We start from the raw sequence: 25166 nt of genomic DNA, 5'->3' as shown, positions 1-25166 counted from the left end.
ACTATAAGCCAAGCTTTCATATATTCACAGCGCAAACATGCACATAGCACCCTCCCCCTATGAGTTACAGTACAACTTGATTATGAAGGTATCTAGAATAATGGAAAATGACATAAAATAATGATTCTATGTATCTTATGTAACTGAGTATTAAACAAATGGTAAGAGTTGCACAACGGTATCTTCATACACTTTCCATTAAGGTAAATTTTTTTTAGGGGCTACTAAGTTTCTTTTTTAAAAAATAAACATTCTGCCAAAAAATAATTAATAATAATTGAACCTGGATCTGATCAAACCTCTAGTCCCACTAACAGTTTATAGAAAACAGAGGAAAATGTCAAATAATACTACGGAGATGCAATCTGTAAAATCCAGACTCTGTGAAACTAAATAAAGCAACCTAATTTCTTAAACAAGTGACAAAGGAAAATATATAAAAAGATGGAAAATTATAGAAGAGGGAAATTACAGATTCATAGACTTTAGAGACATCAACCAACTACAATGTCAATCTTATTAAGGTTTCTCAGTCATACAAACTGAAGTAAAAAATGAAGGCATTTATGAGACAAAAAGATATGTGAACACCAGATATTTGCTGATATTAAGAAACATTAACTATTTTCAGTTTAAGAATCCATCTTTCAGAGATGCATACTGAAGTATTTATGGGATTTGCTTCAAAATAATACAAGAGGGAGATATGCTTTCAACATTTCTCCACTAAGGATGATGTGTGCTCTGCCCTTTTTGCAGATACTCTATATCAGGTTAAGGATGCTCTCTTCCATTTCTAGTTAAGTTTTCATCATATATGGATGCTGAATTTTATCAACTGTTTTTCAGACATTTACTAAAATGATCTCATTTCTCCTTTAATCTGTTAATGTGATGGAAACATGTTATTAGATTTACTAATCTTAAACCAACCATACATTACTGCAATAAACCCAACTTGGTTATGATACATTAAGGTTTTGGATAGCTAATACTGTAGTACCAGATAGCTGGATTTGAGTGGCAAAAACTTTAATATTTTACAAACATGTTCATCAGTTAAGATTGGCCTGTAATTTTCCCTTACTTTCCTTGAAAGATGATATAATGAGCTGGAACACATTACTTTTTTACATACACTATCAAATAGTTCACAAAGAGATTAAACTTATACATACTTTAAATGTTCATTTGTTAAAAATCATATGTAAAAATCAACTAGGCCTGGTGTTTTCTTGGTGAGAAAATTCTAAACTACTGATCCAATTTCTTTAATGGTCATACAACTAGTCAGGTTTTCAACTTAAAGTGAAGGCTATGTTTTAACAGTGGTCTCCAAGGCCCTATACATATTCTCCTTTCCCCAGCAATCATTTATTGCACCATCTCTCTGACCTCATCTCCTGACATGTGTCCCCCTGAGCAACCACTTCAGTCCTCCTTCAAATGTTCCTATCTCAAGGCCTCTGTAATCAAACTACCCCATCCCCATTTCCCCAGGGCTTGATCCCTACTTCTCTCAGGATTCCCCACACATGTCATTCTCTCAGAGTCCTACTCTGACCACACTATATAAAACAGTATATACCATCCCAACTATCACAATTTTAATTGTACTCTAATTTTCTTTCTATACTTGTCACTATCTGATATTCTATATTAATGTGATTATTTACTTGTATTCTAATTGAGGGAGAATTAAAAAATAAGCTCCATAAAAGCAGGTACGTTGTCAAAATTGTTCACTCGTAATTCCAGTGCCTGGTGCTTAGTAGACACTCAAAAATACAATTGAACGAATGACTAACTTTAGAATGTTAATGAAATTCAAATTTAATGGGTCAGTGATATACTATGACTACAAAAGGAAATAAAATCCTTTTACATGAGAACCAAAAAACCAGTTCTAAACTTTACAATTTAAAGACACTTGGGCTTCCCTGGTGGCGCAGTAGTTGAGAGTCCACCTGCCGATGCAGGGGACATGGGTTCGTGCCCCGGTGTGGGATGATCCCACATGCCGCAGAGTGGCTGGGCCCGTGAGCCATGGCCGCTGAGCCTGCGCGTCCAGAGCCTGTGCTCCGCAATGGGAGAGGCCACGGCAGTGAGAGGCCCGCGTACCGCAAAAATAAATAAATAAAGACACTGACATTTTTGGATTGGGTTGTTTGTTTCTTTGATATTGAGCTGCAGGAGCTGCTTGTATATTTTGGAGATTAATCCTTTGTCAGTTGCTTCATTTGCAAGTATTTTCTCCCATTCTGAGGTTTGTCTTTTTGTCTTGTTTATGGTTTCCTTTGCTGTGCAAAAGCTTTAAAGTGTCATTAGGTCCTGTTTACTTTTGGTTTATTTCTATTTCTCTAGGAGGTGGGTCAAAAAGAATCTTGCTGTGATTTATGTCATAGTGTTCTGCCTATGTTTTCCTCTAAGAGTTCTATAGTGTCTGGCCTTACATTTAAGGCTTTAATCCATTTTGAGTTAATTTTTGTGTATGGTATTGGGGGTGTTCTAATTTCATTCTTTTACATGTAGCTGTCCAGTTTTCCCAGCACCACTTATTGAAGAGGCTGTCTTTTCTCCACTGTATATTCTTGCTTCCTTGATCAAAAATAAGGTGACCATATGTGCGTGGGTTTACCCCTGGGCTTTCTATCCTGTTCCAATTATCTATATTTCTCTTTTTGTTCCCGTACCATACTGTCTTGATTACTGTAGCTCTGTAATATAGTCGGTAGTCAGGGAGCCTGATTCCTCCAGCTCCGTTTTTCTTTCTCAAGATTGCTTTGGCTATTTGGGGTCTTTTGTGTTTCCATACAAATTGTGAAATGTTTTGTTCTACTTCTGTGAAAAATGCCATTGAAAGTTTGATAGGGATTGCACTGAATCTGTAGATTGCTTTGGGTAGTATAGTCATTTTCACAATGTTGATTCTTCCAATCCAAGAACATGGTATATCTCTCCGTTTGTATCATTAATTTCTTTCATCAGTGTCTTACAGTTTTCTGCATACAGGTCTTTTGTCTCCCTAGGTAGGTTTATTCCTAGGTATTTTCTTCTTTTTATTGCAGTGGTAAATGGGAGTGTTTCCTTAATTTCTCTTTCAGATTTTTCATCATTAGTGTATAGGAATGCAAGAGATTTCTGTGCATTAATTTTGTATCCTGCTACTTTACCAAATTCATTGATTAGCTCTGGTAGTTTTCTGGTAGCATCTTTAGGATTCTCTATGTATAGTATCATGTCATCTGCAAACAGTCAGTTTTACTTCTTCTTTTCTGATTTGGATTCATTTTATTTCTTTTTCTTCTCTGACTGCTGTGGCTAAAACTTCCAAAACTATGTTGAATAATAGTGGTGAGAGTGGGCAACCTTGTCTTCTTCCTGATCTTAGTGGAAACGGTTTCAGCTTTTCACCATTGAGAACGATGCTGGCTGTGGCTCTGGCACATATGGCCTAAATAGACATTTCTCCAAAGAAGATATACAGATTGACAACAAACACATGAAAGGATGCTCAACATCACTAATTATTAGAGAAATGCAAATTAAAACCAAAATGAGGTATCACCTCACACCAGTCAGAACGGTCATCATCAAAAAATCTACAAACAATAAATGCTGGAGAGGGTGTGGAGAAAAGGGAATCTTCTTGGGTGGGAACTGTGGGTGGGAATGTAAACTGATACAGCCACTATGGAGAACAGTATGGAGGTTCCTTAAAAAACTAAAAATAGAACTACCATACGACCCAGCAATCCCACTACTGGGCATATACCCTGAGAAAACCATAATTCAAAGAGTCATGTACCACAATGTTCATTGCAGCACTATTTACAAGAGCCAGGACATGGAAGCAACCTAAGTGTCCATCGACAGATGAATGGATAAAGAAGATGTGGCACATATATACAATGGAATATTACTTAGCTATAAAAAGAAACTAAGTTGAGCTATTTGCAGTGAGGTGGATGGACCTAGAGACTGTCATACAGAGTGAAGTAAGAAAGAGAAAAACAAATACTGTATGCTAACACATATATATGGAATCTAAAAAAAAATGCTTCTGAAGAACTTAAGGGCAGGACAGGAATAAAGATGCAGACATAGAGAATGAACTTGAGGACACGGGGAAGGGGAAGGGGAAGCTCAGACAAAGTGAGAGAGTGGCATGGACATATATACACTACCAAATGTAAAATAGATAGCTAGTGGGAAGCAGCTGCATGGCACAGGGAGATCAGCTTAGTGCTTTGTGTCCACCTAGAGGGGTGGGATAGGGAGGGTGGGAGGGAGATGAAGGAGGGAGGAGAAATGGGAATATATGTATATGTATGGCTGATTCACTTTGTTATACAGCAGAAACTAACACACCATTGTAAAGCAATTATACTCCAATAAAGATGTTAAAAAATATATATAAATAAAAATAAAGACACTGACAAATCAGAGAACATCCACAGGGAAATGCCTATGGGGTTAATACATCTGCCATTTTTCCTAATGGGGAGGCAATATGGTATAACGGAAATATTACTAAACTTTGGGTTCACATCCTGACCCTGCAACTAGTTCTATGACCTTGGGCCAACAGTCTCTTTGCCTGCTTCCTCCTTTTACAAAACAACACTAATACCTTCCAAGATTCCTGAAAGGATTAAGACATTAAGGGAGATATCTAGTATCCACCTAATCCCAAAGGAAGACAACAAAAAACAGTACAGTAGTTTTTCCCAGGTCACAAAGCTGTTATTGGGTTGGCCAAATTCGTTCAGGTTTTTCCACAGATATGGAAACACCCAAACAAACTTTTTGGCCAACCCAACACTATGTTCACTTTTGACTCAGGACCTCTTAATTTAAACCCATGCTCTTTCCACTACCTTATACTATCTTTCAGTAGATTCCATTTCATACCAACATACTCCAAATGAGTAAAGTTAACTCAGTTTTCAATCTCTAATAACTTAGGCACCCCTGAGACCCTTTCAGGTGGTCTGCAAGAATTTATATACATAGATTAGAATTTTCCAGAAGCTATATGACAAGGGATTATCACAACAGATTGAATGCAGAAGCAGATATGTGAATCCAGCTATCTTCTATTAAGCTAGACATTAAAGACATTTGCAAAAATGTAAAACAGTATCATTCTTCTCACTAAACTTTTTTTTAGAAAGTAGCTATTTTTCACAAAAAAGTTACTGTATTAAGATGTAATGGGTACTATGGTACTATTTTTCAATAAAATAATAAATATTATTATATTTTAATTTAATTTCAAATACAGTAAATATCAGCAGATAAAATCCACATTAACTAAAGGTCTTTGGGTCCAAAAAGAGTGTAAAAGGTCCTTGAGACCAAAAATTTTGAGAACCACTGGACAGAATATATACAATCCTTTACTAGACTTAATTTCATATCAATGTCTAAAATTCAAAATACTACTGAAAAACCTATTAATTAACTTAAAATCTATGTGGGGAAGGTTGGGTAGAAGTAAGGAAACAACATGGTATTATTGAAAGAACAGAAGTTTATATTCAAAAGGTGTGGGTTCAAATCTTGGCTATAATGCCTTACTAGATATTTCCCTAAGTAAATCACTGAATCCTCTTCAGCTTAAATTTCCTCATCCATAAAATAAAGATAGTGGCAACTGCTCTAACTTCTCAAGATTGCTAAGAGTAAGATAATAAATGTGAAAGCTCTCTATCAACGAGAAAGCACTATGTAAATATAAACATAAAATTACAGCTGTTGTTAAATTTTACCTCTATGGCAGACAGATGGACACTTATGGTTTCTACATCCTAAAGTCCGTCCACAGTTTTGATCACAAGGTGGACAGTTTCCAGGGCAACACTGAAGGGAAAGCAATACATAAAGAACAGGTAATTTGAAAACCGTACGTAATATGAATGTCATTACTAGTTATTCACAGAACTTAGGGAAATCAAAAGATAGTTCTTTTCACTATAAGAATAAAAGTATTCAAGAATATCAACATTCTTGTGTAGAATACGTTGTACTAAGAACTTATAAGTTTAAGTAGACAATGACCTAATTTAGTGAAGTCAAGCTAAATTTTCTTGCCCTTTAGTTAATTATTCTATGACTTAAAATAGTTCCATAAGATAGTTTCTCTTCTACTTATCTACACAGAAATTGACAACATTAACCACAGGAATGGATCTGGTCAAACCCTATAGTCAATTCAGGCAAATAATCTGGCTATTTTTAAAATTTAATTACAATAAAACCCATTCAATATATAGATTAGTTTGGCAGTTATTTTCAAACCAAAGAGTCAGAGACTAACTAAAGGAAAGAAGGAGAGATAGGCTAATTGCTTCTAGCGCTGTTTTGTTACTCCCTGATTTCCAATCTGTGAGAAATATAGCTGTCTATGACCTGTCCCAATTTTCATTCATGAACACAAGGTAACTACTTAAAGTTCCATCTTGCCATTCTAACTCCTTGACAAACTTTGGAAAGGAAATACAGACTACAATTTTCTTAAAGAAACTTGGGTTTGTAACCTACTTCAGAACAAGTTTCAGTATATAAAAATAGCTCAAAACAAAGTACACGTTATTGAAAAGCAATTAAAAGTTAAAATAGTTCATTCAATTAAGCAAATATTTACCAAGTAATACTATGTGCCTATCACTTTCCCAGTGGCAGTGGGAAAAAAGGAGGTTATGTGGTCCACAACTTGAATAAGCCTTTAGATGTTTGTTTCTCACCATGATGAGTAATAATGACCAGATTTACTCTCCTGCCTTAAACAACTAGAAAATCAGACAAAATATTTGAAACAGCAGTTTTTAGACATTAGACAACTAGGCAGCACAGGACAGAAACCCCTATGAGAACAGACACAAACAAGGTGAGTCCTATGATAGCACAAGCTTAGACCTGGACACAAGGAAAAAGATCACAAGCAGAGTCCAGTGGTCTTACCAAGTTAAGGAGACAAAATTCATAGTTCAGAGAGGCAAGTGTGGTTAGAATTTGTGGAGAAGTGGTAGCACAAAGCACAAAGTTTATAATGTCTGGAAACCAATCAAAAGTCACCTAGCAGTAAAGAATAACCCAAAAGGAAAAGAAAACTCAATCAACAAAAATAGACCCAGAAATGATAGATGACAGAATTGGTAGACAAGGACATTAAAATAGGCATTTGAAGTATAACCTATTCACTTATATTCAAGAAGACAGAAGAGAGCATGAGCATGAAAAGGACAGACATGGAAGATATAGAAAAAGTCACAACTCTAAGTCTCAGAGATGAAAAAATACTGTCTGAGACGAAGAAACACAGGATGGGATAAACAATGGGATTAGACAATGCAGAAGAAAATTAGAGAACTTGAAGACAAACAATATAAGATAACATTAAATATGAAAATTAAAAGGACTAAATAATAAATGTAGCATCAGTGACCTATGGGACTTCAAGCAGCATGACATACCTGTCACTGGAGTCTCAGTAGGCAATGGGTGGGGGAAATATTTGAAGAAATAAAGATTGAAAATTTCACAAATATGATGAAAACTATAAAGACATACAAGAAGCTCAACAAAAGTTGTACTAAAGAAACATGAAGAAAGCTATACAAAGGAACATCACAAATAAATTACTGAAAACTAATGATAAAGAGAAAAATCTTTAAAAATAGCCAAAGAAAAAAGATACATTACATACAGAGGAACCAAGATAACAGAGATAGTGGAGCAACGTGTTTAAAGAATGGGAAAAAAATTGTCAAACTAAAATTCTACAGTAAAAATATTTTTCACAAACAAAGGCTAAAGACAGTTCACAAAAGTTGCAAGAATTCATGACGAGCACTACAAGAAATGTTAAAGGAAGTCCTTCAGACAAAAGAAAATGAAATCAGATAGAAACCTGAATCTATATAAAAGGATGAAAAGCACCAAAAATCATGAGTTTGATGATAAATATAAAAGACTATTTACTTTTTCACACTCTTTAAAAGATACCTGTTAAAGCAAAAATAAAAACAACATATTTGAGGTTTATAAAATACATGGGTATAAAATGTGTAAGAATCGAATAAAGGAGGTAAAATGGAATTATTGAAAGACAACACTCAAACAGAAGACACAAAAAGAGGGAAAAGAAACAAAGAACAGATGAAAAAATAGAAAATTACAGACTTAAATCCAACCATTTTATTAAAGATCACAATAAATGTAAATGATCTACACCCAAATTAAACGATAAAGATTTAAAATAAAATAATTATCTAAATAAAACAATTATCTAATTGCTGTCTATAAGAAATCCACTTCAAATATAAAGATTTGAATAAGTTCAAAGTAAAAGAATGGAAAATATATACTGTCTGAACACTAAGCAAAACAAAGTTGAAATCACTATATTTAATAGATTTAAGAACAAAGTATCTTACCAGAGATAGAGGGATAATTCATAATAAAAGGGACTCAAAAAAACTTCAAATCTACAGATTCAATAAAATTTTCCAGTTGACCTTATACTGAACCAAGATTCTATAAATAAGATCTGAACAGCAGAAGTTAAGCCTCTAACATGCCAAACAAACTACCACTAACACTGCTATGATGTTTTAAAGTCAGGGAACAGGGACTTCCCTGGTGGTGCAGTGGTTAAGAATCCACCTGCCAATGCAGGCGACACGGGTTCAAGCCCTGGTCTGGGAAGATCCCACATGCTGCGGAGCAACTAAGCCCGTGTGCCACAACTACTGAGCCTGTGCTCTAGAGCCTGTGAGACACAACTACTGAGCCCGCGTGCCACAACTACAGAAGCCCGTGTGCCTAGAGCCTGTGCTCTGCTGCAATAAGAAGCCCACACACTGCGACAAAGAGTAGCCCCTGGTCGCCGCAACTAGAGAGAGCCCATGTGCAGCAACGAAGACCCAATGCAGCCAATAAATAAATAAATAAATTTATTTAAAAAAAATAATAATAATAAAGTCAGGGAACAGAAACAGCCAAAGAACCAAGTAGAAGGAATTATGCACAGGACAAAAAGAGACCCTTGTTATTTAAAAACCTTGTAAGATTTCCCACTAATACAAACAATAATGTAGAATATTTATTAATATTTCATATGGAAAGCAAAGAATATGCCTAAATATTTGAGGAACAAGTCAAGATGGCACTTATCATGGGCCCAAAGATGAAAAATCCAAGAGAATTTTAAAATCAGTTTTCCAAGCTTATTACCTTTCTCCTACACTGATGCTTCTGACAGTCCCGCAACTTAACACACTTAGTTTCACAAAGATATGGTTTATGACACGGCATTCGTTTAGTATGCTTTCCACAACGACAATGCTTCTCCACTTCCTGGAAGAATCAAATAAATGCTATTAAAATTGACTTTCGTTGACATGATTTTTTTCACACTGTAATCTCTATAATTACTAAAAAATGAAAGAGAAAATTTTAAGACTGTTTTGTATGAAAGACTTTTAAAAAACTAAAGGAGAATTTCCTAAGACATTTGTTTGTTCCAAAAAGACTTCACAGAATTTCCATTATTAAATTTAGTAAAAATTTGATATTAAATAGTAAAACAACATCACACGTTAAAATCCCTTACATCTAGTTACACAATAACATCTACACATCTAGTTTCAGGAAAACAAGAAAACTGGATTATCTAGTAGTATGTGAAAACCAGAATGACATCTAGGCATTTTTTCCCCTATCATCCCTAGGCCTAATTCATCATTGCTTTGAATATCTTCTGAGGATAAACAACCCCACACTAGTCTATAAAAATGACAACATTCAAACTTTTACCAAGCAAAACAAAAAAAAGGTAATTTCAGATTTAATTGCTGGCATACTCTCCTGCTTCATCATAAATATTAGATCATGACACAGATGTTTATGAAAACAATTACAAAACAATCCCATTTGACATATTATGACAGATAGCTGTTAAAAGTAATCATTATAGGACATGACTAACTTGTCTACATGTTTCACAAGGACCTCGGTGACAACGCTGTGAACATCTGTGGATTCCACATTCAAGTACTTTGTCACAACTGTCTCCACAAGTTGGTACATCTTCTGTACAAGGCAAAGAAAACTCTAGAAGCAGACAAAAAAAATCAATATTAAAAATAACATACATTATTATAAAGTACTAATAACGTGCCATGTACTTCTGGATTCCTAGAGAATGACAGGTCTTTCAGACTATGAACTTTTGCATCTACATATTTATTGGAAAGTTAACTTTAAAGAAAATAACCCCTATATTTGTAAAGCTTATGCCTTTTAAAAAGAATTCGATACATGACAAGTTACCATTCACAAGAAGCATATATATATATATTTTTTTTTTCCTTTCTTTGAGGTACGCGGGCCTCTCACTGCTGTGGCCTCTCCCATTGCGGAGCACAGGCTCCGGACGCACAGGCTCAGCGGCCATGGCTCATGGGCACAGCCTCTCGGCAGCATGTGGGATCCTCCCGGCCCGGGGCACGAACCCGTGTCCCCTGCATCAGCAGGCGGACTCTCAACCACCGCGCCACCAGGGAAGCCCCATGAAGCATATTTTTATGAGCTAACTATTTCAGAAATACTTTTCTAAAGAAATCAGTAAGCCCATGTAAACCACTATGAAGAATTCTACAATATATAGAATAAAAAAAATTTGCTCTAAACAACCTCATAGGATGGAGGAAAAAAATAGACCTAGACTTAAAAACTATGAAACTGACCTTTAACATAAACATATTATAACAAGTGTTTGCAATAATCTTATAAATATGTGTGCTGGTACTGGTGCTGAGTCAAGAAAGTGAACTCGAACTGTAACCCTTCTATGCCTTTATCTCAAAGTAGCCCAAACTAAATTCACCTATAATCTAATACCCAACAATAACAATAGCTTACAATTATTAGGTTTCCTTTATGTGCTGGCCACTATACTAAATACTTTACGTGCATTTTATCATTTAATTCTCACAATTATCTTATAAAGAAGGTACTATTACTGTCCCCATTTAACTTGAGAAAACTGCAGTTCATGAAGGTGAGATTTGAACCCACATATGCCTAGTCATTTTTTTTTTTCTTCAAATTTTACCAGAGATTTATTCATGGACGGAAAAAAAGAAAGGGAGAAGGGGAGAGGAACTAAAAGGAACATATCTTGGAACACTTACGTTCATCATAATCTTATTTAAACAGATTTACATGTGTCCGCACACTATTCAGAATGGTGACCCTTGGATAATTGAAAATAATGAATCTCGAAAAACAGCCTATTATTTTCACTCTACTTCACAGTTTTTTTCTGGGTTTTTTTGTCTGTTTGTTTGTTTCTTTCTTTATCAGCATGCAGAGCAGTTTATTGACATTTACTTCCCCAAATGACTTTTCCTCACTGGTTGAAAGAACTGGGGAGTTGGGAGGGGGTACAGATGGAAACCAAAGGTACACCTTCAATGTGCTTTGATGGACTGAAAAGCAGTTGGTCTGAGATTGACAAGCCCCCCATTTCAGAGGCTCAGGAAGTTTGGGCCCAAAATCTGAGTTCTTAATCCACTATGCTATATTGTCCTCTCATCCAAATGTACAGAAATCTAATATCAAATTTGTATTATTATTGAAACTACATTATGAGCTCCCAGAGAAATCTAATTTAATTAGGAAAGTACTCTAATTAGCATGATAAATAATTATAACCCCATTAAAGGTTTTTTTTAAAAGTCTTACTTGACTTCTGACAGGGACAGAACCTTTTCCCAGATCGAGGACATTCTCCACAAGCACCTACATGGCAAACTTGCTCACACGTATGATTACCACATGGCAGTGTTTTCCCACATACCTAAAATAAAATGCAATAAGCACTAACGACTTAAAAGTTAACAGAAGACTTTGTACATGACATAATCATTTCTCAGTCACAAATAAGCAACTTCTTTAGATTCCTCAAATTATTATGCTTTATATCTTACATAGGTATCATATGTATATATGCATAAGCATATACATACACATTTCTTATGTGCCAGGGAGTATATTTTTAGAATGTAATAAAGGAAAAAGAACATGCAGTTTCACATGGTCATCCACCAAAGATTTCCAAATGGTACTAAAACCATGCCAATTCTAAGACAATCTACAGAATCAATACTACTTCCAATTGGATTAACTCAAGAAGAGGGAAAAGAGGAAAGTACATACGTACTAAATCCAAAATTCAACAAATAGCTGTTAATTTGAAAAAAAATTAAAATGATATTAAATTGAAAAAGTTGCCTAAAACATGAATATAATGCATCTGAGTTGCTATTCTTCCTCTCCTTTTATCCAACTAAACCTCATTAGCATTTCTAATTGTTTATGCTTCTGTATACTTTAACACCCACTCCTCAAAATGCATATACACTTACTTGATCACAGTGCCACAGTGGACTTGCACAACTTCTTTCAGCTACTTGTTTGCCACAGACACACTTTTGCCTACTAACTCTTGGACAGGGTGGGCAACTTCCTAAAATCAAAATGATAAATTAGCATGGAATATTATAAAAGCAACACAGACTGCTTTGACTTCTGCTTAAGGCCGGAACACCTAACAGGTATGACCTTTTACCTGCATGACAAGGATTTTCACATTTATGTTGTCCACAAAGCAATTTCCGTCCACATGGCAGGTGACAGGACCATTCCTTAGCACTGCACCGACGAGGGACAGGTTTTGCTTTCTTACAATAACAAGTAGTTGTGACCATCTTAGGACAAGGAGGGCATGGACCTAGAATCCAATGAAAGGGGGAAAAAAAATCAGAAGTCAAAAGTAAAAATTTTCAGTTCCTACACCTATCAGTAATTTCTAAAGCTTTCCATACTGATACTTTAAAAGGCAATCCCTTCCAATATTTTCTTATGTAAACTTAAGTTCTGAGTTCAACTCTCACAATTTTTTTTACTTCAACATGAGAAGAAATAACGACCCACAATTAGAAATATAATATATAACTCACCTGGATGACAGAGGAGTAAACACTTATGGCCACAAGGAGGTTTAAAATCTCTCTCACATACTTGGCCGCATGAATGAGGCACAAGCCACGGATCTAAAGGTGGATCTTCCACTTTGCCACAATAGCAGTAGTACCTACTAGGTGTGTCAGATTGTTTGTATTCAAACCTACATTTTGGACTATGAAGAATGAAATTGCTGAAGTTAATTTCAATTATAAAAGTGACATGAGGCAGAAATATAAATATACTTAATAACAGAGTATACACAATCAGTTTTATGTTAATGTAACCTCTGCTCCATCTTTATATTAGTAAGAAACAAGATTTTACTAAAATCAATTTCAACCATCTAGAAGAGCTCTGTCCAATAATTTCCTGAGATGATGGAAGTGTTCTATACCTGTCACGTCTAACACAGTGGCCATTAGCCACACATGGCTAGTGAGCACTTGAAATGTGGCTATTGCATACAACTGAGGAAGAAACAATTTTCTATTTCATAATTTTTAAGAATTTAAATAACCACGTGTGGATAGTTGCTACCATATTAAACAACACATATCTAAAATACAGCTACAAAAGAAAGCAACATTAGCTTTCTACTAACAACCTGAACTTTATTCTTGAGATATTCATTCCAATTTTATAAAGTTCAATGTTTTAAAAGTTTGGTTGGGTGGTCTACAAATAAGCAAAATGTATTAGTAATAGCAAGAAGAAGAGAGACATCGGTTATAGGTAGGTAATACAGCAGCAAGAAACATGACTTAAAATCTAGAATTACGGGGAAAAATGTGTGAAAATAAACAAAGAATTTCGTATTTCTCAACATCTAATACAAAATATATATATTTCAAATGCACCTAGGTCAAAGAAAAGTTGAAATACTGTTGCACATTCTCTGCTAAAGCAGATTTTTACCTATCAAGATTAAAATAAAGCAGTTTTAGTCCTAGAAGCCAAACTAACATAATAAATATAGAAAATTTAATAAGATTGGATAATATACACCTGTAGTTTTTTGTTTATTTGTTTGTTTTCATTAAAATTAAAAAGAAAGGAAGAGAGAAAAAATGAAAACACAGTTTGGGAAACTCTGCCTATCCATGGTTATCTTTTTAAATAGATGAAATTAATTGGAATTAATTAAAATTCTCTTCTTGTTTCTTAATAATATAATATGAAGCATATTCCAAGTTTCCTGTGGGGAGCTGATTAAGATCCTTCCATGTTTGTTAATATACAGAGTAAATGCTCAGACAAATTTTAGACATTATTCATACTGAGAGAGGAAAAGAAATTGAAGGGGCTAAAGAAAATGGGAGGTGGGAGTGGAAAAGTAATTTTGTATATGTAAAAGTTTAATATAGATTATTAGAGAAAAATGTTATGTTTTAGTAGTAACTTATAGTAAAAGAAAATTCCGTCACTAGTCTGGCTTTCTGTCTTTGGAAAATTGAAACTTGAGAAGAGAGTCACATGAAAGAGAAGAATAGAGAAATTTTTGATATTTTCTTTATAAAAAGACGTTTCTGCATTTTAAAATATTTAACTCTTTTTACCTAGCAAATCTTCTAAATTATGGTAAAAGTTTGGATCATTAATTCAAGCTGGAAGGAAGGAAAGTGACTTACAACCCAGCTAAGGCTACAGACCGTGACTTTAAAGTGATACCAATTTACTTAAGTGTGTTGTTTTCTGTATGAAGAAACAGAGAAGGCAAATTATAGTGGTCCTGAAGGAATGTGAGGCTATTGATTTACACCTGCAGTTTTGAGAGATTTTGAGGATAAAATCGGAAGTCATTGATCAAAATGTTAGAGGACAGTCTTGTACAATGTGATACCAATACATACTAAAAGGAGCTCCAGAGAGAAGTACCAGAATTTTGATGGATTCTATTTCTAAAGAAATGAAAGTTCTTTAAAAAGGATTACTAAGGAGTCGTTTTGCAGGGGAAAAACAGAGTCTGAATTATTTATTAGTTAGCAAAAGGAACTAGTAGTTATATAAACTGGGGTGGCGGGGGGAGCCATTAGCAGGTCTCATATCTTCACAAACCAAATGACTAATTGAAGGCCAAGCACGGATACTGAAACTGCCAATAAAGCAACTGAGGAGCTACAATTTTCATTTATTTTACAACTAAACATTCCAACTAAATTAGAAAAAGTTACCAAGGCCAGGGATAATCTCTCTTTCCAAAATCATCATCCGTCAAAGGAGAAGATACCAGAAACTGGCTGTCTTTAGCCCACTTCTGGATACAGGGCATGTGAAATATACAGAAACATCCTGAACAACTCCAAACCTAAGACAAAGGTATCAGAAATTAACAAGTATGCAATGATTTTTCTTTGATAATTCCACAATACTTTAAAATAAGCACCACACTAAACTATTTAAGAGCTACATAAGGATTAAGGAAAAAACTTTCCTTCCGGCATAACAGAAGAAATGTTCTTTATAAAAACTAATGTACATGTAGAACACTTTAAAGAAAAATAGTATTAATCATGCTGATTCATTCAGCTAGAAACAACTACTGCTAACGTTCTGCAGTCTCCAATTTTTTTGTATATATTTCATACTTTTAAAAAATGAGGTCATACTGTACTGATATATAACTTTATAGCCTTTTAACACAGTATAAGCATTTACCCTTATCAAGTAGGTTCATACAATATGATATTTATAGCTGTACAGTAGATATCATGTTGATTTGTCTACCATAATTTAACCAAGTTCAGGTTGTTGGAAATTTAAGATTTTTCCAATTATAAATAACACCACAAAAAAATCCTTAAACACAAATATGTACATACAATCTCTATGTTGCCCTACAGTTATATAAAACCTATTAGTCTAGCACTTAATGCTAAATTCTAAAAATTAGGTGAGCAAAAAACTTCAGTGTGTGTATATATATACACACACACACACAACAAACACACATATACGAAATTTAACAGCTTAAGGAATAACAGAAATTAATTTTTTTAACCAGCCAATACTTTGCTATAACTGACAAAAATCAGTTCACTTTTCATCATAACATTTTGCAGTTGTTCAATAAAATCAGACATGGAATATATTGCATAAGCCGGCAGGAGCACTGAAAAAAAGCCAACTTCTTAGATTGAGTTCCCCCCAAAGCAGTGCCTAAGAAAAGAACTGGGATGCATAAGTAAAAGGCCAAGATAGGGAAGAGGAAATACCAATAAACTGTATATTGCTGAGCTGACTATCACTAAGGGCCAAAGTTCAGTCCTGCTAGGGATGCTCTGAAAAACCACGTAAAACATGCCTAGGACACCCCCAGCCCCAACCACTAACAAACAGGAGGCTAGGGCAGTCATCCCCCAGCTCCCTATGGTGGAATGCTGCCCCAACGGACATTAACTCTGCTCTGCACTACACCCATTTCCTGGCTGAGTCAGTTCTCAAGGAGAAAGCACTGAGGTTGGAAAAAAAAAAATTCACACACATAGCAAGTGTTTACAGTGAAACTGCATCCGCATGCAGAGAGCCTATTCCTCCACTGCAGCTGAAATCAGAGTAAGACAACCAGATGTGACTCAGGGCACCAAAGGCACCTGCGTCTGCTACACTATCCTACCCGATATATTTTAAATTTCTGATTCACTCTACACGACCAATCCATTTCACATCTGACCTGTCTTTCTTTCTCTAGGCAATGCTGCTATAATAGCAGTGGATTAAGCTGAGGTCTAAATGGTGAGTCTATCATATTCAGTCATCACATCCCCTTAATTGCTTTATTAATGCCCTTTAAATGTATATATACATAACTTCACCGTTAGGCCATAGCGTCTCTACGTACATGAGTTTTCTCTGAATCCATCTCTCCCCATTAACCCTAGCCACTTTCCACACAAGAGAAGCTCACTAATAAACTCTAATTGTCATTGCTAGGTTTTACTTCCTTGAAGGCAGGGAGCATATCTATGTTATTTTAAACCTGCTGAAAGTAATGAAATATAGTTTACTTAATATTTCAGTATTTATGGCAATCTCTAAAGTACTGATACTAAAAATGCTTTATCAAATTGACATATGCATTGACACTGAAAATATTTGCTTCATTTATTTTAATAGTGCTAAAAATATTGATTGCTCATTTAGAGCTATTTTTCTTTTAATTAAAGATTCCCAAAAATTGAGTATCAATTCATAAAGAGAATTCTCAAATGAAGTATTCTTAAACAAAAATAAGCAAAAAGAATAATAAATGATTACAAATTATAAATGCAAAATAAGATATTTGGGGGATATAACAATAATTTAGATAAGGAGAAAAACTTACTGCTTGGTTTCTCTTCACTGAAGCAATACAAATTAAGCATGTCATAGCCCCTGCTTGAAAAGCTTCATTTACATACTGTTTTGTTCGCTCTAACTCACGAACATCTCCATCTTGAAATTTAAAAATTGAAAACTTCAGGTTAAGCAACATCTGAAAATAACACAAACTCACTAACAGCACCACATTATGTGAGAACTGTCTAGTAATACCAATTGCTCAAAATATAGCTGAAAAAATGAGAAGTTTAAGAAAAAAGCAACCAGTGAACTGCCAAGAGGTCACAAAGTCCATGCATTACATCTTATGTACTTGATTCAAAAACAGTTACCTTGACCTTCTCTCAGAGTATACTTGCTGTTACAGTCCTTAACAAATCTGGTGGGGGCAGAGTCACAGGCAACAGCAGCAAGATGTCAAGTAACAAGGGAAAGCATATCAAAAAGCAAAGTGAAAGGAACTGCAAAGTCAAAGCTCAGCAAAGCCATTGAACCTAAATATAAGCATATGCGTATGAATGTGTAAGTGTGTAAAAGTCTGTGTGTGTGTGTGTGTGTGTGTGTGTGTGTGTGTGTGTGTGTCTGACGCATAGCAAATTCTTAGTAAAAATCTGTTGAATGAAAAGATCCTGAGATCAATACAGTATAATAACCTTGTTTCATTAAATTATGCTATTTCTGCTAAAAAAGGAAGCATGACTTCTTAGATAAAAATTACTAGACTGTATTTCCTTTAAGCAACTATTAAGCATTTACTTGCTAGGCACTGTACTATTCTTATTTCAGTAAGATTAAATAAGCTATTTTTACTTTCATTTTACAGATGAGAAAACTGAGGCACAGAACACTTAAGTAACTTCAGTATGACTCCAAAGTGAGCCCTCTTGACGACTATGCTATGCCACAGCAAGGGTTGAACACAGGAAGGTCCAAGAAATAACAGCACGATGAAAGGCAGAAAAGCTACCCAAAAGCACACACAACAACAAAAGGACAATAATCTGAGTCACTTTAGTGTAAGAGAAATAAACCTACAGGCCTTTAGTACAATAAAGATTGTTCAATAGAGGTTAACCGAGTCTCCAAGAAAAGTACACTAATAACATAAACCATCATAAGTACAGAACTTCCCATGGCAATAAAATGGTACAAACCAAAATTTAAGTTACCAAAAAGAAAAATTAAATAAATAGGACACTTAGATAATTCTTTACTTTCTAAGATCATCCAAGTAAACACAACACTCACAAAAACTTGCTCTACCATAATATAAATGCAGGTATAATTTATGATATTATACAAAATATACATAAAATTACTCCCCAACTATAAAATATTACAAACTTATTAAAGACAATTGCTTTATTTTAAAAAAATATCGAAGTTTGAAGAGATTCTTAAAGGCAGACAATAATCATATTCTGTGTACTTATTTTGCTTTCTGACACAGCTGGCTCTAACAAATGTATAACATTTTAAAATTTCATCTAATTTAACAGCTAACATGTAAAATAGAATATGAAAACAAGATGAACACGCTTTAATAAAATAAAGTCTAATCTTATACTCATAAAATTTATGTAAGATTTCTTTGAAAAATGTGTTAAAATTTGGCTGCAACAATAAAGTATACTGCCCAAGATGTCACGACGGATAGCATGGCATTTGAAGTCATGCATAAAAAGATCACTCTGGCAACTGAAGAAAAATGAGTGTGAGGGAGGCCAAGACTGGAAACATGGAGTACCTGAAGTTAAGAGGCAGTTAACAGCAGATAAAGCAAAAAATGACCTCGAGCAAGTTAATGCGTCTGTCCCAGTTTTCTCATCTTTAAAATAGTAACAATAGTAATAGTAATATCTACCTCACAGAGTTAATATGTGGATTTAATCCACATATTAAACAGCTGTAGGGGCCTGAATTAAGGTGATGATAGCGTGTGGGGAGTGGTGGGATGAATTTAAGAAATTGAGGAAGTAAAACTCAGCAGGACTCGGTGACAATTAGATTGTGTTGCTTTGAAAAGTCGATGTTCAGAAGGAAAGAGTGCTGTGTTAGACGAGCTGTCTGACGGGCAGAGGGGAGGAGTAGTAGCGAATAAAACACACTCATGCGTGTATATGCCAACCCTGCTCCCAGATTTCTGGCTTAGGTAGGTGACTGGGAAAATTATAGTATTAATAGAGATAAAGGGAACAAGAGAAGAAATAAGTTATCTTTCAACATATGTTTGTGTTTCCATAGGCCAGCAAGACAGCGATACCCATCAGGAAGCTGACCATTCAAGTTTGAAATCTGAGATATCACAAAAGTATAAAGGCTGTGCTCAGACAGAAAGAACGAACTTCTCTGGTAAAGTTTTGGTATTCAATTCACTAATATGAGATGGGAACCATCTCATGACCCTGGCATTTATCATTCTAAAGTTAAGTGATCAGATTTCCTTACTTTGGTAGAGGCAAAGTACAGAACACAAAGGAACGAAAATCAAAATATTTATGGATTTGACATAATACCGTATAAGAAAAATTGCCTTAACACTTTAAGATGAAAGCCATGTTAAAAATTAATAAAAGTGGGACTTCCCTGGTGGTGCAGTGGTTAAGAATCTGCTTGCCAATGCAGGGGACAAGGGTTCGAGCCCTGGTCCATGAAGATCCCACATGCCGCAGAGCAACTAAGCCCATGTGCCACAACTACTGAGCCTGCGCTCTAGAGCCCACGAGCCACAACTACTGAAGTCCACGTGCCACAATTACTGAAGCCCTTATGCCTAGAGCCCGTGCTCTGCAACAAGAGAAGCCACCACAATGAGAAGCCCGTGCACCGCAACAAAGAGTAGCCCCTGCTCACTGCAACCAGAGAAAGCCCGCACGCAGCAACAGAGACCCAACACAGCCAATAATAAATAAATAAATTTTTAAAAAAATTAATAAAACTTACAAATGATAAAAGTTTTCTAAACACTAGACAGAAATACTGAGTTATATCACTGAATTTCCTATTTAAAAATAAAATCTGTATCTAGAGTGGTTTCAGTGAGGTCTTCTTGAAGCAGGATACTTGAAGTTACTTTCTATGAAGTTCTCTAAAAGCAAGAAACCTCCTAACCTTAAGGTTCCTCTTTATCAATTTTTACGTGGCTCAACCAGACTTCTTAGTCAAGCTTCCTAATCTTAATTCCTTGGCAGATATGGTAAATTCCTTGGAAAGCTTTTTGATGATGTGTACCTATGTTCATGATGCCGTCAATATACTCAGGCAACTAATACGGATAATGCATGCAAGAATGTTTCCAATAATGACTATAAGCATAAAATGTGGAATGTGTAAGAGACTTACATTTAAAATAATCTACTTCTACACTTAGTCCCAAATCTTCACAGTGACATCACTTTGGCCATCTCTCTCACAAACAAATGTGGCTTTGAGAGTAACCCGGATATATACAACATATAATGTGATTAAACACTTCAGACCTGAGGAGACTTAGATTTTTTTTACATATAAAAATCAGAAGTTGTAAGATATAAAATAAAGGAATTAAGTCAAGAAATGAAATTGACTTCAAGATACATTTAACATGATGACAAAGAGAATAATGAAGAATAGATTTAAAGGAGTATTCAAAGTCCTCAAGTGCAATCAAATCATCATTAGGAACAACCTGACCCCACTCATTGCACAGGGACCTTTGGCATCCCCCTCCCAGCATTCTAATGAAATGCCAATTAAACACAAAAGAGAACTTCTAAGGCTGTAAGAGACATTGCCATCCTATTTGCTTTATAGAAAGATTAGCGTTATACAACGTATAACTCAAATAGTAAAAGGTACAAAAATTCAACTCTACAACACAAAAATGCTCATTCTTAAGATGCAAAACCTATTCCACATAGAGTAAAGGTGTCAGAAAAAGTCAGGAATGTATTTTCATTGATGTAAAAATGTCAAAATTGAAAAGCTCATACAGTACCTGTCTGAGTAGTGTAAGTTATAAACGTATTAGCAACTATTTTTCCTCTTTTTCCTTCAAAATCTTCATCTCCTTCTTCCTCAGATGAAGAGTTAAGGTGTTCTTCAACAAGTTTTTTGGCTGCAGCTTGATTAGCCTTCTTGATTTCCTCAAATTTCTTTTGAGACATCAGCTCTGCTTAAAAGAAAAAAAAATGAGTTTCATTTCTGCAAAACAATCTCTCAAAAAGCAAGGCATGATATACCAATACATTATTAAAATACAGATTTAAAAGTCATCTTTGGCACATTCTATTTCACTATCATCCATGAAAAAAGTATTTTCAAATTTCTTGTCACACGAGTAAAGAGAATACCACAATACAAACTTACACTTTTGTTAAATATTCCGCTAAATGCCAACTAATTGTTCTCGAATGACTAACAAATCAATTTTTAAAATTATAAAGCTATGATAAAGTATCAAAAAACTGGTGATCAACCTCAAAACAGGATATTAACAAAATTGAAGTGAGATGTTTAAAAATTGAATGGTACACAGTGATTTTTAAAACAAGGGAAGCATACCCACTGGGAGCACATCAGAATCAGCAGAGTCAGGCGCTTTCTCAAACCATCCTCTTGCACACTATAACCCAGCCCATCTTGGCCCACCAAAGACCTTGCACAAACAGTATTCACTGTCTACCCACTATGTTTACAATCTGCTTCTTAGAAAGCTCAAGGACTTTGTGTCTTTATTAAGATGTGGTCACAAATCATACTTATTTAACATTAATCCCATACAAAATATTGCTAACATGGAAAATATGTCTCTTACAACAACTTCATTCCAAAAAGAAATGTTAAGTAAGTTTTGGATTAGTTCTTCTGCTATTCTGTTTAGCACTGTCTGTACCTGTTTTTTTTTTTTTTTTTTTTTTGCGGTATGCGGGCCTCTCACTGTTGTGGCCTCTCCCGTTGCAGAGCACAGGCTCCGGACGCGCAGGCTCAGCAGCCATGGCTCACGGGCCTAGCCGCTCCGCGGCATGTGGGATCTTCCCGGACCGGGGCATGAACCCGTATCCCCTGCATCGGCAGAAGAACGCCCAACCACCGCGCCACCAGGGAAGCCCTGTCTGTACTTCTTGTTACTTGCTTAATAACACAAAAAGAATTAAATTACTTCACAGCACTTTCCCAATGAGACTTCAAACTCCTCAAGAGCAAGGACCATGAAAATTCTCTGCAAGCATTAAGTGTTAATAAACTCTTCTGGACAGCAACCATAGTTCAAGAAAGGAGTCACAACATACTAAACTGATCTTAATTCATTAGTGCCCATAATTAGTGCCACTTTACGCTTGAAACTGATGAGCCACTAAAAATACAAACTTTCTTATTTTAGGTGGTGTATTTGTACTTAATGATGTTTTATCTTTTATTTTCCTCATGAAATGTTTTCCTTCTCTTACTGCAGCCAGCTTGGCTGGGGACTACTCAGTGTTTCAAGTAAAACTGGAGGAAAATGTACAGTGCCCACATCGGACTCTTTGAGTACTAGGAGAAACGTAATTGCTATAAGATATATGACTCAAAACGTTATGTACAATAAGATGATAAATGTCATTATGAGAAATGAGCACTTAAAGACATTTTTTAAAAGGCTGAATTAGACAGATATAATAAAAACATTCATAACCTGATCAATGGACCTACATAAGATCATCTCAAAGAAAGCTGACAAAGCAACCTTACCATATATTATTTCTTACGGTCAAATCTCAATTATCCAGTTAAAGGATGCTTGGTTTTCTACTATCCACAAAATCCAAGAAAGCTTACCAAAACTGTTCACAGTTCTCCCTCTCGCACACCTCACCACCACCACTATCATAAACTCAGTAACCAAGAGAATACCACTTATCTTTAAAATTAGCTTAGGAGACATTCAGGAGCTCAATTTGCTCCTCCCCGCAAAAAATATATTTTGAAAAATACATTCTAAATACAACAATAAAATGATTTTAGGGATTATTCTCTTAGCCCCCTGAATTCTTTCATTAGTATGGACAACTTAGAATTGCGTGTGTGCTCCCAGGCTCCACTAAAACACTGCCTTGGATGAAGGATTATTGAAAGCTGGAGAAGGCCACACCAGATACATCCCAGAAAGGACATGAAATTTGTAACTAGGAACCGCAGTTGAAAAAAGTACCACAAGCTCAAGTGTTTACAGAACATAGATAATTAAAGTTACTAAACTAAGGCAATCAAATAAAAATGGAAAATGACAACTGGCCCCAGAAGTAGGAAACACAATGTCAAGTGGAAAGCCTAAACCCAATCTAAATAAGATTTCTGCGCCTCAGCCCAGCCGACTGTTGCCACGCACAAAAGTACCAATGCCACAATACCTTATCTTACAAGAAAAGTTGTTAACCAGATTTTTATGAGATTTTAAAAAGAAAAACCAAAAAACTGCTGGCAACCAATTCAGATTTAATGCATTGTGTTAACCAAACCAAACTATAGGCTAAATCAGCCCCCCAGGCCACTGTCTGCAACTGGGGGGATTCAGTAGGCAAAAAAGAGTGAAGGGAAGAACATTGGACGGAGAAGTAACACTGATTAATATCAATTACAGTGATGATGAAAGAGGTGTGATGGGAATCGGCCTAGAATGAGTAGCTGCCTGAAAGGTTTGAGAAGTGAGACCAATAATAAACTCCCGAAGGAGAAGGAAAGAAATGGATGCGAAGGCAGTTCTGACTAGCAAGTGCCTTAGTAGGTAGGCATCCAGGTGAGCCCGAGGACGGGAGCCATTCTCACCACTGGCCACGGAAGTCTGCGGCGCTTCAGATCCCGCGGGGCTGCGCCGGGCTGAGCTACCTGCAGCCGCAGGGGTTGCAGCTCCACCGGGAATGGGGCCAAGGCCAGCAGCGCCCACCGACCCCTTCTCTCGCCCTCCTCCGGCGCCGCGAAGATGGACTCCATTTCCTGGGGAGGGGACCGCAGTGGCCCGTCCTCGGGCTCGGCCTCGGCCACTGGCCACCTGGCGCCAGGAAGCTTCCATCCCTGTAGAGGAAAAAAAAAAGAGTGGAAGGAGCGTGAGCGCGGTGGTACCAAGGCGGGGAAAAAGGACAGCGGGGGAAGCCGGTGTGAGAGGCGGAATGAGGACGGCCTCCGCGGGGTGGGGACCGGGTTTGAAAAGGTCGCGGCCCTGTCTCTCCCAGAGGGCGAGTCCCCGCTGAGCCCGGGCTTTGGAGATGTATCGAAGAGGAAGAGGACTAGGCAGAGAAATGGACCGCGAGTCAAGGGGCATCCAGCGCCGAAGAAGGAGAACCTGGGAGGAGGAAAGCGCCTCCTCGGACTCAGTTGGAGCGCCGTTACGGGAGAACTGCAGACTGACCCAGCGGCTGCCGCCGGGAACCAACTGCAGTAGCGAACGCAGAGGAAAGAAAGCTACGTCCCTTACTGACGGCGCCCGCTTTCAACGACTACAGTTCCCAGAAGCCCCCGCCCACCGCTCGCAGAACGCGTGGCATCACTAGCCGCTTCCTCATCCGGAACCGTGTCTGTGGGTGGGGGGTGGGGGGGAAAGGCCTCGGAACGCATGCGCTAACTGAAGCGGGCCTTCGGAAACTACAATTCCCGGCGTGCTTTGGAGCTCGGACAGGGTGGGCACACAGAGAGGGCGCAAGGTGGGGCGGAGGTGTTCAAAACCCAGAGGATGCCGCTTTTTCCGTGCGACTACCCTAAACCCAGCTCGGTATCGGGAGGCTATCTCAGGGGTCGTAATTGACTGCCTGCCATCTTTAGCCTCGCCTTCGGGTGGTAGGAAACTTTTCTCACAG

The 25166-nt window shown here is 36.5% G+C and overlaps 1 protein-coding gene across 7 annotated transcripts in view; it reads right to left on the bottom strand.

The window, feature by feature from the left end:
• The window catches only part of NFXL1 (nuclear transcription factor, X-box binding like 1), a 53087-nt gene extending 28239 nt beyond the window's left edge, over positions 1–24848 (bottom strand). The window contains exons 1-12 of one of the 7 annotated variants that reach the window (XM_049709452.1): positions 24722–24848; positions 24142–24387; positions 21332–21508; positions 17360–17469; positions 15210–15343; positions 13032–13210; positions 12641–12802; positions 12438–12538; positions 11755–11869; positions 9995–10119; positions 9241–9363; positions 5775–5865 (exon numbers count right to left, since the gene is read on the bottom strand). In XM_049709452.1, the coding sequence (XP_049565409.1) occupies positions 5775–5865; positions 9241–9363; positions 9995–10119; positions 11755–11869; positions 12438–12538; positions 12641–12802; positions 13032–13210; positions 15210–15343; positions 17360–17469; positions 21332–21508; positions 24142–24385 (1561 nt within the window). In that variant the 5' untranslated portion in view covers positions 24386–24387; positions 24722–24848. Of the gene's footprint in view, positions 1–5774; positions 5866–9240; positions 9364–9994; positions 10120–11754; positions 11870–12437; positions 12539–12640; positions 12803–13031; positions 13211–15209; positions 15344–17359; positions 17470–21331; positions 21509–24141 lie in introns of all 7 variants that reach the window. The other 6 variants (XM_004268295.4, XM_049709451.1, XM_049709453.1 and 3 more) reach the window with 6 other exon arrangements.
• Between the last annotated feature and the right edge of the window lie 318 nt (positions 24849–25166).

Source organism: Orcinus orca, chromosome 4 (assembly GCF_937001465.1).
Source record: "Orcinus orca chromosome 4, mOrcOrc1.1, whole genome shotgun sequence".
NCBI lineage: Eukaryota > Metazoa > Chordata > Mammalia > Artiodactyla > Delphinidae > Orcinus > Orcinus orca.
This window is presented reverse-complemented; position numbering and strand designations above follow the sequence as displayed.